Below are 14,527 nucleotides of genomic sequence, written 5' to 3'. Positions count from 1 at the left end.
TTCATTTATCAGAACCTTACCTTAATAAGCTCGATCTCACCCACTCCTCCCTCCCTCCCCCCACACCCCCCACCCCCTCTCTCTCAGATTGTAGGAGTGAAAGGCAAAGCCTAACAAGCTCGTATGATTTTAGCTCGTCCTCTATAGCAGCAGTGAGCAGGTGTTTGGAAGCAACAAGGAAGTTGGATTTTTATTCTTCCCTTTAAGCTGGTGGTCCGGAGAAGGGTGGGGGCAGGGGTACAGGCAGCGCTATGGAACCAGGGGCAAGAGACGACTCCACGAGAAACATCACCACAAACTGGAAACCTGTGGTGGTGACAATGGCGGCCCCCTGGAAACCTGCAGGCTGCCATTCTTCACCTGCTCAGGGGACCCCCCCCCACCCCACCCCAGTCAATGGTAATGTTGAGGGGACTAAATCTCCAGGGTCAGAGACATGCCCTGCTGCGGCCACCAACAGTGTGCGTGTGCAGGGCCTCAGGACATTCCCTCATTGCAGGTCTTAGCCAGGAGGCAAGCCGAGTCTGAGAAGTTCTGGAGAAATGAGAGGGAATAGGCAAAAAGGGACAGAATCTCCTTGTCATGCACACAAGCACTGATCTATAACCCCTGCTGTCGTGCCTGCCCAAATCCCAACTAGTTACTAGTTAGTACTAAACTGTACAGGAATGACTTCCAAAAGGGATACATAATCTTCTGTTGAATCCTTATTCCAACAGAAAAAAATACCCTATTTCTGGCTAATCGAACTTTTACTATTCTCTAAAATACATAGCCAACTTAAAATATGTTTAATCATAAGGGCAAGAAAGTTAATAGATATATGCTTCAACTAAGTTTGGAGGAACAAAAAAGCCTCATGTAAACAAAACTGTTAAAGTGCAGATTTCAAACTCTTCAAAAGTGCAGGTTCCTGGGTGGAAGGAATTTTGTCACCATTTACATAAAAAACAAAAATTAAAAGCTATACAAGTACGGCAGCAAAACAGACTAAGATTATGAAGAATATGTTTTTAGGTAAGACACTGTCCACATTAAGTGAGGGCAGAGAAGTCAGGTTTCACCATGGAGAGATGCATTATGAAACTAGCTTGCGTTACAGTTCTTAAAAAAAAACCTTTCCTTTTGATGATTTCATCATTTGGGCTGTATTGTCACAGGAGCAACCTAATTGTGCACAAATTCCTGGCCAATTGTCTCTGGCCATTTTCAGTAACACTATTTTGCTTCTCCAAGTGTGATGGGTGAACAGTTTCTCCTTCAAAACTGTGCCTTCTGGATTCGGGATCTTCCCATGCCACCTCCCTTCTCTTTGCCCCTGGATGCCAGTGACACTGGGGGTAGCAGCCCCCCCCCCCCGCCCCGCCGCCAGGCAAACAGCCGAGGATCATGCACAAGTTATAGAAACACAGGTTCACTGACTCCATGTAATACAGGTTCATCTGTAAAACTAACTTTTAGAACTGACTTTCCCAGTTCACATAACAAAGCTCTGATGGCTGATGAACAAGTAAGGCTCTTTTTGTTTAGGATTTGGGACCTAGAGAGAAACTACCCTTGCAGACCCCTGAACTCTCAGGTTGGCAACTTCCCTAAAGGGGATATACAAATTTTTCTGCATTTCCTCAGAAACCAACCCCTGTAGACAACCCCCTGGGCTTATTTTATACTAGACTGCATGTTATATAATCACGCTATAATTTTTATGTATAATGTTTTATTTTATAATCATTATCTTAACCTTTCTGAGTCTCCCTGAAAGTAGTTTCTCCTTTCCCTTGTTCTTTTAAAGATGGTGATTAATAGTATTTTTTACAAGACACAAAATTTTCTATTTTGTATTACTTAGCATATGTGACGAATATCATTGAAAAACACATTTTCAAGTTTTATTGTCTTTTGATTAAAAAACAGCATAACTCGGGCGCCTGGGTGGCTCAGTCGGTTAAGCGTCTGACTTCGGCTCAGGTCACGATCTCACTGTCCGTGAGTTCAAGCCCCGCGTCGGGCTCTGTGCTGACTGCTCAGAGCCTGGAGCCGGTTTCAGATTCTGTGTCTCCCTCTCTCTCTGCCCCTCCCCCATTCATGCTCTGTCTCTCCCTGGCTCAAAAATAAATAAAACGTTAAAAAAAAAAAACAAAACAGCGTAACATATTTGCATCTTCAAAACTCAACATCTGGCTTCCACGTTTCTAGACTAGCCAAGAGCTTACCATTAACTGCTACGTGTAAAATTTTTGGATGGGAGTTTCTGGAAGGGAAGAATATTGCTTGTTTTTCCTGCCTATTACTGCAGAAAGAGTCCTAAGGTCTTTCACAAAGAGAAACACTCCCATCGTTTAGAGTCTGTGATGTTGTGGGTGATGAAAAATAAAAGCGATGATACAGATAACCAACAAATTTCACCAACCATTACATCTATTTAACTCTTTACCTCAGACCTGCCCCCACTGCTCTCTATAGCCTGTCAGTATCACCCTTAAGTCATACAGTAGACCAATGTTAAGTAATGCAGACTGACAAGTAAGAAATTTTACTACTGGTTTAAAAAGGTTTCTAATTCATAAACGTTAAAAGTGCTGTTGGGGTGCGTGGGTGGCTCAGTCGGTTAAGCGTCCAACTCTTGGTTTTGGCTCAGGTCACGGTCTCACAGTTCGTGAGATCGAGCCCTGCATCAGACTGCACTGACAGTGTGGAGCCTGCTTGGGAGTCTCTGTGTCTCTCTCTCAAGGAAAAAAAAAAAAAAAAAACTTAAAAAGTACTGCTAAACTACATGACTTACTAAATTATCTCTTCATCTCATGATTTATTTTTCCATCAGAAAGCAAAAAGCCATCGGAAGGGAGGTGGGAGGGGGAGAGGGAAAACAGGGGGTGGGGATTAAGGGCACTTGTGATCAGCACCAGGTGTTGTATGGCAATACGGAATCACTGTATTGTTCACCTGAAGTTAATATTGCACTGTACGTTAACTAACTGGAATTTAAATAAAAACTTAAGAAAAAAGAAAGTGAAAAGCCATGTCATGCCATTTGAGTGCATTAAGTATTTTCTGTTATATTTCATTTTTTGTTTAAAAATTTTTTTTAAACATTTTTTATTTTTGAGAGACAGAGACAGAGAGAGAAAGAGCGTGTACGTGCGTGTGTGTGAGCAGGGGAGGGGCAGACAGAGAGGGAGACACAGAATCCGAAACAGGGGCCAGGCTCTCAGCTGTCAGCACAGAGCCCGGTGCGGGGCTTGAACCCATGAATCGGGAGATCCTGACCTGAGCTGAAGTCGGACATTCAACTGACTGAGCCACCCAGGTGCCCGCCCCTATTATGCTCCATTTTACAGACAAATTAATAGAATCAAGGGTAAAAATGTTTATTTTTTCAACCAATATTTCATAATGTGACAGCACCTGGATTGTAAATGCTCAGTTCCTTCCTCCTGGACATTACCTCAAAGGAAAGGGATCAGAGCTGTGTATCTGGCTTTTGTATTTTGGGATCGGGAAACTTTGCGTGAGGAGTCAGATGACAAACATTTTATGCTTTGCGGGCCATGCCATCAATGTCACCGTAGTCTGGAAAATGCAAATTAATGACAAAAAGGATGTACTTTTTTGTTTTTTGGCCCTCAGGCAACGATTTTAAAGGTCGATAATACCCAGTTGCTGATGAGCTTGTGGAGATAGAATTACTAATTACTCCAGCCATCGAAATTACGCTGGTAGTGCCTATTAAAAATTTAACTGTGCATGTTCCAAGGGTACGCACATAGCCAGGAGCGTGCATTAGCGCCCAGCATTAGCACCGGGGCCCTGGATGAGGGGGTGGGAGTGAGGGGGGCGGCTTGTGCAGTCAGGGACACTGGAGAGTGGGGTGAGCCACCTGAGGTTAAAAAAACCCGGTCACCCGGAAACCAAACTTCTGAGAAGGTATTTAAGAGAAATACAGTAATAACGTTATGTATCCAAGGACAAATCCTCTGAAAAGCTGAAAACTCTAAACACCGCACGGACAGGGGAATAAACTGTGACACGCGCGTCTGTCGGTACCGAGGAGAGACGTGCAGGCCCTCAAGGGACCGCAGTGGCCCCAGGTGTTCGGATGTACAAGGACCCGATGATATTTTAAGTGAGAAAATTAAGATGTAACGGATATAGTACGATCTCATTTTTATAAAAAAATAAATCCCCTACGTACACGTATATTCATTTATGTGTTCTTTAAAAAGGAAAACCTATAAAGGAATTTCTCCCAAATGAGAACATTAGTCACATTGGAAGTGGCGAATGGAAGGTAGGGTAAACTGTTAGTGTTTCTTGAGACATTTCTGAACTGTTAAAATCAAACAAAATGTATTATTTTGGTTTCTTGCATTGCCAAAATTAATACAGTAAATGAAGATAAATTTAGAACCAAGGGGCTCAGAACAAAATTTCTCTATGAGAATCTTGGCTTGTGCTGTTTTTTTCCTTCAAGATGATAAAGAAGTGTGGCATAAGTACCTTGAATTTAAGCCAGCGTCAGAGTTGTTACGCCCTCTTTACTAAACATGCTTTGAAAAGCCACACATGCCTCAGCACCAACGATTCTGAGGAATCGGCATGTCGACACACAGGAGGAGATTACAAACAAGGGGAGAGAAGGTTTACATGGGGAAGCGACAGCCAACAATACAAGACAGCATCCAGCTGAGAGCTGGACGACACGATACGACAATCAGAAAGACTGACGAGATCCGGAGTGCTCAGTCCCAGGACACTCGATCCAGGAGGTGGGGCTGGAAATGACCTGTACGAATGGCATTTTCATAACGTGAGGGGGGAACTTCAGACAAGAGCACCACATGGAAACGGGAGGAAAGAGGCAGCTGAGTATATCGACGGGAAAGTAAGATCCACCCCAGTGGAATGACAGATCGCTGTAGGGCGGTGGCAGAAAATAAGGGACCAGATTCTTTGTTCCTGTGCTGTGGGGTGATGATGTTCCAGAAAGTGTCCCGTAGCGGATGTGTAGGTAAGGGAAAATGACGGCCTGCCTGGGAAAACTACTTTTCTTAATGACGTCTTAAACTCTATTGGAGTTAAAAAGCATTTCCAAACAGATCAGTGGGCAGGTAAAGTGGTTATATTTATCTGTTCTGAAAATGGTTATGCACACCTATTTCAGAGTTTAGGCAGGGACAATCAAATCACATGTTTTAAAAAGATATGGTTTCAACGAACGACATGAGACAGTTGGTGCTAGGGAGTTTTAACCCCTTTGCAATTAGGGTTGTGCTGGGTTTTCTGGTATTCTACTTCATGTTTCTATTTAAAGTACTTTCTTCCCTTTTCTTCTCTTTTCCTACTTTCCCTAGGCTAAACCAATTTTTTTTCCTCTGTTGGTTTAAAAGCTGTAAGTTCTATTTCTGTTTTTACGTTGTTTGTCCCTAAGTTCCTGAACTCATGTTTGCTCAATGCTACTGTTCCTCTTTTTTCTTTTTTTTTCGAGAGAGAGAGCAAGAGAGAGAACGTGCACAAGCTGGGGAGAGGGGTGGAAGGAGAGAGAGAATCTTAGGCCCCATGCTCAGTGTGGAGCCGGACACGGGGCTCGATCCTGGGATCACGACCGGAGCTGAAATCGAAAGCCGGGCGCCCAACCGACTGAGCCACCCAGATGCGCCCCCTCCCACGACTTTTTTTAAAACTTATTCCGATCTTATCTTTTGCTGAAAGGCGTGGGCTCCTTTTCTTTTAATCTCCACCCCATTCTTACTTCCTGGGTGTTGTCCACAATGTCGGTTCTGGATTTTCATTTTGTGTGTGTGTCTGTGTGTGTCTGTCACCACATACACACCTGAACCAGTTATTGCATCACGTTCAACTGCATATATTTTCCAGCGACACCGCAGATTCATTTCTCTTCCTGTCAGAGTACGGTTCTCCTCACACCACAGTGTTTCCCAACAGGTCACTATGTAACGAGGCCGCTGAGATATCTGCTGCCTAAGAACGTGCTTATCGGCCTTTCACACTGAAACGACAATTTGGCTACATACAAAACTCTGGGTTCAGTGTGAGTCTCTTTTAGTTCTTAAAACATATCACTCTACTTGTCTTCCTGCATTCATGCTACTGTTGAGAAATCTGATGTCAGTTTGAATTTTGTTCCTGTTAAGGTCATCTTCTACCTTATCCTGGAAACTTTCCTGAAGTTTTGACTTGGTTTTGGTGTGTGTGTTCCACTTTAGTGAGTCCCGGAGTAGGTTTTCCTTCTGGCTTCTGTCTTTCTGAATCTTTCAATTTATTTTTATTTGAGACAGAGAGAGAGAGAGAGAGAGAGAGAGGGAGGGAGGGAGGGAGGAGGGGCAGACAGAGAGGGAGAGAGAGAGAGAATCCCAAGCAGGCTCCACATTGTTCACACAGAGCCCGATGTGGGGCTCAATCCCATGACCATGAGATCATGACTTGAGCCGAAATCAAGAGTCAGACGCCTAACTGACTGAGTCACCCAGGCGCCCTGAAACATGTTTTTTAAAAGGATGGTTTCCAAGATTATTTTTTTCAAAAGCAATCTGACAACAAATTGCAACGTGCCAGAATGTTCACTCACACTCGGGATAGTTGAAGACTTTTTCCTTTCTGGCCCCACAAGAGGGCTTGCAGTCACCTCACTTTTTGACCCAACCGTAGTGCTGCCAAGTTTCCGAGCTAAGTCCTTGTCCCACTCGTCTTTCTGTTCACTCTCCACGCTGTTAGCCTGAGGCCTCTTGGTGTATGACACGGCAGGGGGAATGGAGGGCCCAGCTGTAAACACATTAAGAAAGCACAGTTAGCCGAAAATCCTCGGACACAGTTTCTCCTGGTGAACAAAACCTCTAAGTTAAAAATATCCTTCCTTATATATTTTACACTTGGAACTAACATTAAACTGTTTGATTATAAAAGTTAGGTCAGTCCCTAAAAGGGGGATTCTATTAATCATGCAGTAATAGAAATCTGTGATAACAGATGATACAAGCACATAAACACATGAGTGCGGAGTTCTCGATAAACACAAGTTTGGGCAGGACTGGTGTCTTTTCACTGGTTTGACTTCTCCCCACCATGATCACTGAAACGCCGCTGCTTCTGGTTTGCTGAGATGCTTCGCTGGACCTTCAGGTGGGCAGGGGACTGGAGGCTGCTGTTGTTCAGGTCACTGCTGGGCCGTGACCTCTGACACAAGCTTCCGCTAGATAACGACTCGCCGCCTTCAAACTATAAGGAGAAGACAGACCGCAAGGATTTTAAAAGAAAAATGTTTATGCAAACAATATGCACTCCTGATTTTCTAATCTATCCCAAGCCATACGAAGAGTAATCAGAACCGAAAAGAAAAATCAGTTTGGACACAGAACTGTGAGTTGGCAACCAGGAAGGGAGAGAACTGGGTACAGTGGGTCTCCACTGTCTGTGCGCCCTTCTGTTATCTTGTACAAGTGGTTTGGGATCCTTAGTTTAGTCAAAACACCAAAGAACAGTTACCACTTACTGAATGGTTATCATATAGTAGGTGCCTTGCTAGGCAGGCTTTTTCTATGTTACTTTGTGTAATCATTACAATAAATTCAATTGTTTACTAACCTGAACTTTACAGATGGAAAAACTGAGGTTAGGAGGCCCAAGGGCAATCTTTGGGATTCAAACTCAGGCATAGTTGGAATTCAAACTTAGGATGAAATCTAAAATTTTAACTTCAAACATCCGCTTTTTTTTTTTCCCACCACACTTACAGAACAAAATTTGGCTTATTGACTCTGATTAAGAGACTACATCTATTTAGATAAGCACAGTAAATAGGGCGTCGATACACTAGCCCTCTCCTTGTAACCACAAGAGGTTTGTTGCCCGCAAACTTCTGACTGAGTCACTGGCATCCCAAGGGAAAATCTAAATTGATATGTAAAGTTACTAACGACAAATAGCAGAGTTATACTGATGAAAGTGGTAACAGATGACACGGAACACACAGTAATGTGCCAGAAACTGTTTTAGGAACTGTGCAAGTTATTCGTTCATTTAACCCTCTCAATGACCCTCAGAAGTAGGTACTGTTATCCTCATTTCACGGAGCAGGGATCGGAAGCAAAGAGAAATTAAGGAAAGTGCCCAAGTTGATAGCGGCTGTGCTGGGGTGCAGGAGGGGTGGGGATTCAAACCCAGTGAACCTGGCTCCAGAGTTCAGGCTCTTACTACTTAGAGTAGCCTCATTTGTTTGTATTGGATACAATTCAAACTTCATTTTAATTCATGCACGGGCTGGGCTCTATACTTACGATGCCAGTGCTTGCTTAAGAGGAAAATTAAAGATCTCAGGAGTGAAATCTCAACACATAAGTAGAAATAAGTCAAAGACTTTAGAAACAACCATTTTACTATTTCCCACTTCTTAAACTTCTCTTGATTTGCCTTCTTTGATACCGCTTCTCCAGCTGTTCGTGTCTCCACTGAGCTCCTCCCCCCCACTGGAATGGCAGTGCCCAGCTGGCAGGGCCAGAGAGGGACAGATGAGTTACCACGTGCGAAGTCCTCAGAACAGCGGCTGGCACGTTAGTGCCGTGCTCCTCTGACGACAGCTCGCAAATCTATTACTGCTGCTTCTAACACTCCCTCCAACCCAGACCTTTACACCCAAGTGTCTACTGAAGAGCTCCACCCAAGAGGAATCTCAAATTCACCCACCTCAAATTGAACAAACCTCCATCTTCCCCCTGAAATCCACTCCTTTCGTATCCTGGCAAATACGTCTCACAAAACCAGTCACCTGTGCTACAAATCTGAGGGTCCCTCGGCCTCATTTCCAACAGGCTGCCAAGTACTGCTAATTCTACCTCTGACGTGTCAGCCTGCTGTGGGTGTCTGTCGTCCTGTCTGTCCCGGAGCGCCCCGCACCTGCCCCCGACCAGAGCAGCGGCACGCTGTAAGCGCACCGCTAACTGCGAGCCCCTCTAGAACGAGGGCTCCTTGCGAGAACACGGCAGAGTCCGTAAACGTCAGCTGAACGTACTGCTTCGCCAACAGCTACCGTCTAATTAAAGAGAATTTCAGCCTATTCCACAAAGTGCCTCCCACAGGTATCTAATCATTAACAAGCTGTCAATGTTCTCGGCTCTGTTCTTGACTCTCAATTCATACCTTTATTTTTGCTGTGCCAAAGGACTGTTTGGTTTTATGGTTCAACCACCATCTGTACACAGTTATTCCTGACCTGAATCTATCTCCTTATTATACAGATCTCTCCTGGCCCTGAGAATTCCCCATTGCAAGGATCAGAGCCACTGGATGTTCTAGAAGGCAAAATACCACCAAACAACATTTTCCTGGGTTCCCACCTACTCAAATCACTTCAGATACATGTTTTGTTTTAAATGCCATCCCTTCCTTCCGTCTCGTCTTCCTGCACACCCAGAATAACCATGTTCCTTTGTGCAGGGCTGCTGTTTCTGGAGCACAACCCTGGGGGGCTCTCATTCTCAAAGACTAGACTGTGTGTGCCCCTCGGAGCTAAAAAAGATACTTGGTCTGCTCTTGCATAGCAGAATCCCCCCTGGTACTTGGAAATGAAATCAGCTCATAACTTAGCATCTTGAGTTTGAACTCGAAAAGTAAGAATGTTAGGGCCTTTATATTATTTTCCATACCATACAGAACAGATGTGCTAACATTATATCTTAGCTGTCACTTGTCTCAAGAAACAGTTGACATTAATCTGAAAAGGTAAAGAACTTACTTCAGGTGGTTTTCTACCTAGTAGAATATACGTAGCCATAACTTCATCATATTTCTGATTTATTAAGGCGTCATTTATCTCATCTCGCGCAAAACCCATGGTGACCATGATGTCTAGAAAAAAAATGCAAATTTTCTGAAAATGGGTTTATTTTAGTAAACAAACCAACAAATGTAAGTTTGCCAACACAAGATATGAAAAATTCTGGAATTTTAAAGAGTAACGTTAACTACAAAAACTTCTGTATCATTAACACACAGATACTGCATATTCAGATGCTATACAGTCACAATTTTTCATACAGAAACTATACCATGGGATCCACATTCACGTGCCTAGCCCGCTTCTCACCACCTAACACATTCCTGAGCTCCTCTGTTCAGCCAGAGACACACTATCCATCTGTGACACACACAAAACCCCTTCTTTCTTTTTCTCTGTTAACACACCGTCCACCACCCATGGAGTGGTTTCTCTCATCTCCTAACAACTCCTACTTTCTGATCTGAAGGCAGGCCGATTCTTCTTTGGGAGGCCTGAATCCCGCAGTTGTTCTGAGCCGATTCCTAACACCCTAGAACACGCCTCCCTTGCCCCTCTGCTCTCAAGACAGAGAGGAGCACGGTTGAGATGAGTCAGCTGTGAGTTTCTGCTGGCTTTGGTAACGGAGACAGAGTTGCAGAGAACAGGTTGGAAGCAGAGCGCGGCTGGGTGTGGGAGGATGCACCCCGCCGAGACGCCGGAAAATAGAAAGGGAGAGCCAAAGTGTTCATCCCCTCAGCTCAAGCGCCTCCACATTTTTGGTTAAAACACACGCTATGTTTTGCGGATACTTATCAGTCTGATCAGTGCTGATACTTAAACCATTCCTCCTGTTAGGGATTTGCTGAAAGAAAAGAACGAGGTTTATCTACATTATTTTAACTTCTGTATCACTGTGGTCAACTGAAATGGATTTTAAAATACACGAGGACAAACTTGAAATTGTAACGTTTGGTGAAAATTCAGGGAAAGAAAAGATGACAATGCAAGTGTTTTCCAAATAAAAATGATTTCCTATTTATGTTTTTAAACACTATTTTGGTAGAGTGTGGGTCTCTTACAGTGTAGGGACAGCACGTCTCCCAGTATTTAAATACTTACCTATCCGTTTCGTGTCATTGAAATCTGGTTCAGGCTCAGAATATGGCTTTAGTTCTTCTTCTTCGTGACCGACATTCATCCACCGATCTTTCATTATTTGCTAGGAAATAAACTTTACATTATGTTTGGCCAATCAGAACACTCCACCACTTATTTTAGCTCTATTTTTAGTATGAAATTTTTGGGTTCACTCAGCAAGAATCACGATGTTTTCAATCTAAAGTCAGTTTGCAGTTTGATCACCAGGCCAGAAGAGGGGTGAGGCTTTGGGACGCACTTACGTACCTTGTGACAGTGACAACTATCGTCACGCACACTCACTGACTGTATGGATTCAAAATAACCTGCTGCCCATATTCCTCTAAAAGGAATATTATCTCATTTGCAAGTTTTAATCTCAGAACCCAGTGATTTCAACCTTTGCTTCATACTATTGCATTTAAGATTAGTGAAGAGAGTATTCATTTTTCCTGGTCTTCTCTACCCAATGTATACTTACACAGCTGCATTTTAAAGTCACCACTTATAAAAGCGTTTGGAAAGCAGACACCATGGGGAATGGAAGACAGGGTTAGTAAGTAAAGACGGCTCAGAGAATGTGGAAGGGGAGAGTGGTCAGAATGTCAGAATGGAAGCCAGACTCAGGGATGAGCAAGGATGGGGGTGAAAACAGGGACTGGTGTGAATTAAGAGTCAAAACCAGGAGAGGTGTGAATTCGAGCAGTCCCGGTTTGTTAAAAGGCAACCTAATTGGGGGCATCCTACGGAACGGGGAAAATGTTCACAAACATATATTGGAGAAGGGGTTAATATGCAGAATACATACGGGAAATCTGACAATTCAGTAACAACAAAACCGCCCAATTCAAAAATGGGCAAAGGACTTGGATAGGTATTTCTCCAAAAGAATATACACCAAGAGCCAATAAGCCTATGAAAAGGTCACTAATCTAACATCACTAAACATCAGGGAAATAAAAACCACAACGAGGTATATCACCTCACTTCTGTCAGGATGGCTACTATAGAAAAAAGTGAAAGTAACAAGTGTTGGCGAGGACGTGGAGAACAGGAGCCCGTGGGTGCTGCCACTGTGCCTGCACGACGGTGTTGCTCCTTTGGCGAACAGTGTGGTGGCTCCTCAAAAGGTACCACCAGACCTATAAATATGATCTGGTAATCCCACCTCTGGGTTTATGCCCACGAGAACCGAGAACGGGATCTTGAGGGGTATCTGCACCCCCGTGTTCACCACAGCTTTCCTCACAACAGCCAAGGTGTGAAGCAACCCAGGCGTCTGATGGATGAATGCGTAAAGAAGATGTCGTCTGCACACACAACGGAATGTTACTTAGCCTTAAAACAGAAGGAAATCCATATGCTGTAGCACGGATGAAACTTGAGGACATTTCTAAGTGAAATAGGCCAACCACAAAAGGACAGATAACCACTACATGAGGGATCTAGAGTAACCGAACTCACAGAAACTCAAATTACATCCTTGGTGATGTTCTCAAGTTTAAGATGACAATGTTAACAGACTGAAGATGATAACGAGTGGGATGAGACTTGTCACAGTCAGATCTGCAGCAAGTGAAAGATTCTGGAAGAGTGAGAGTCCATCACATGACAAGGGACTGGAAGGGAGAACGTGGGCCACACGGGCAGACGCCCAAGGGCAAACGGCAGGGGTGCGTGTCTGGAGGACAGCGAGTTCAGAACGACCGGAGAGCACGGGGTGAGATGGGTGGGGAGGCAAGACGAGGGTAGAATATTAATAGGGTTTCTTTCAATCACCTAAGGGGCACGTCTGGAGGGTGTGATTTTGAAGTCTCTCTGGCCAGTGTGTGGAGAGTGAACCAGAGGGGTTCGTGACTGGAGGCCCAGAAATCAGCTAAGAGGCTTAGCAAGAATCTAGGAGAGAGGTGATGCCCGTCTGAATTAAACGGAGGCAGTGGCGAGGGGAAAGGACGGATTTTCAATACTGGGCTGGTAAAAATCAAGAAAGCTTTGTGACTGGATACGAGGGGGAATGAGGATGTGGGACCGTTCAGAGGAAGAGAAGATGATGCCCAGGTTCCTGGTGTAGACGACGGAGTAGAGGTGGACACCACCTACTGGGAGAGCAAATTCAGAAAGAGGAGGAGACTGGATGGGGAAAGAGGCGGCTGAGCGTTGGAGCAGAGGAGTTTGAGGTGCTGGCGGATAGATATCCAAATAGACATGTTCTGTAATGTTCTGTGAGCTCCAGAGAAGCTCAAGAGAAATCTGGGCTGAGGACGGAGATTCAGGAAGCAGCTGACACACGACGTCAGAAGCTGTGGATTCTCCAGGAATCCCAAACAGAGTCGGAAGGAGTAGACGGGGGCCCACGGCACAGCCCCACGGAACACTGGCATTTAAGGGTTAGAAAGAAAAGTGACCCGAGAAGTGAGTGGAGGAGGGAAATCTGCACAGCGTGACACGGAAGGGAAGGCAAGAGTTTTTAGTTTTTAAAAATGTTTCACTTATTTATTTTGAGAGCGAGTGAGCACGTGAGCAGGGGAGGGACAGAGAGAGAGAGGAGAGGGTTAGAGAATCCCAAGCAGACTCTGCACTGTCATCACAGAGTCTGACCAGGGGCTCGATGCCATGAACCAATCGCGTGATCGTGACCCGAGCTGAAATCAAGAGCCGGACGCTCAACTGACCGAGCCACCCAGGCGCCCCAAGGCGAGTTTATCGAGGAGGACACGATGGTGTCCTAAGTAGGTGATATTAAAAAGTATCCTGCTGTGTTTAGGAGCAAACACGAGTGGCGTCCCTGAGGGAGGTTTCAGGGGAGCAGAGGGGCCACTGAGAAATAAGGCACAGGCGAGGACACGTGCAGCATAAGCGGAGCGACTTTTTACAAAGTCGGGCCAGAAAGGGAGGAACACGAGGGATTGCAGGCAGGGACTGCGGGCTTGAAGGGTGCCTTTTTCTAAAATGGGAGACACACGTACAAAGGCTGTGAGACAAAGGTGTCAGCAGAGAGGAGGCTGGACGGGACAGAAGAGGGAGCTTTTCCGAAGGAGAGAGCTACGAGAGGCACACAGCGATCTGCTTCACTGAAGTTAGAGCCCTTGAGGATCAAGACTGGGCCTTCACTACCTTTCTCAGCACACACGCTTGGTGCTGCGTTTGAACTGGGCAATATTTTGTTTTCTTTTTGATGTTTTTATTTATTTTTGAGACAGAAAGCACGAGCAGAAAGCACGAGCTGGGCAGAGAGAGAAGGAGACAGGGACCGAAGTGGGCTCTGTGCTGACAGCAGAGAGCCCGACGCGGGGCTCGACCTCACAAACCATGAGGTCATGACCTGAGCCGAAGTCAGACACTTAACCGACTGAGCCACCCAGGCGGCCCTGGGCAGTATTTTAAAATAAGGCTGCTACAGAAGCCCCGGGTACAATGACACGTTGAGAGGAGCTTAGCAATGAAGACGGCTGAGGAAGCCGCTAGAACTTCCGGGACACAGACAACCGAGGGCTGCGCTGGGCCTGAGGACACTGAAGAAGGAAGAGCTACAGACGTATCATTCGAAGCACCTGATGACAGAATTTGTTCTGGGAACGAGGGAAAGAAAGGCTGGAATCCAAAAGGGTTCTGCGGATTCTA

The 14,527-nt window shown here is 45.0% G+C and overlaps 1 protein-coding gene across 3 annotated transcripts in view; it reads right to left on the bottom strand.

The window, feature by feature from the left end:
- The window catches only part of MARK1 (microtubule affinity regulating kinase 1), a 116,454-nt gene that overhangs the window by 13,504 nt on the left and 88,423 nt on the right, over window positions 1–14,527 (bottom strand). For all 3 annotated transcript variants that reach the window (XM_042975820.1, XM_042975821.1, XM_042975822.1), the window contains 4 exons: window positions 10,889–10,988; window positions 9,746–9,858; window positions 7,080–7,233; window positions 6,587–6,780 (listed from right to left, as the gene is read on the bottom strand). In XM_042975820.1, the coding sequence (XP_042831754.1) occupies window positions 6,587–6,780; window positions 7,080–7,233; window positions 9,746–9,858; window positions 10,889–10,988 (561 nt within the window). The remainder of the gene's footprint in view (window positions 1–6,586; window positions 6,781–7,079; window positions 7,234–9,745; window positions 9,859–10,888; window positions 10,989–14,527) is intronic.

The sequence above is a fragment of the Panthera tigris genome, chromosome F3, assembly GCF_018350195.1.
Source record: "Panthera tigris isolate Pti1 chromosome F3, P.tigris_Pti1_mat1.1, whole genome shotgun sequence".
NCBI lineage: Eukaryota > Metazoa > Chordata > Mammalia > Carnivora > Felidae > Panthera > Panthera tigris.
The sequence above is the reverse complement of the archived record's forward strand: the minus strand, read 5'-3'. Positions and strand labels throughout refer to the sequence as shown.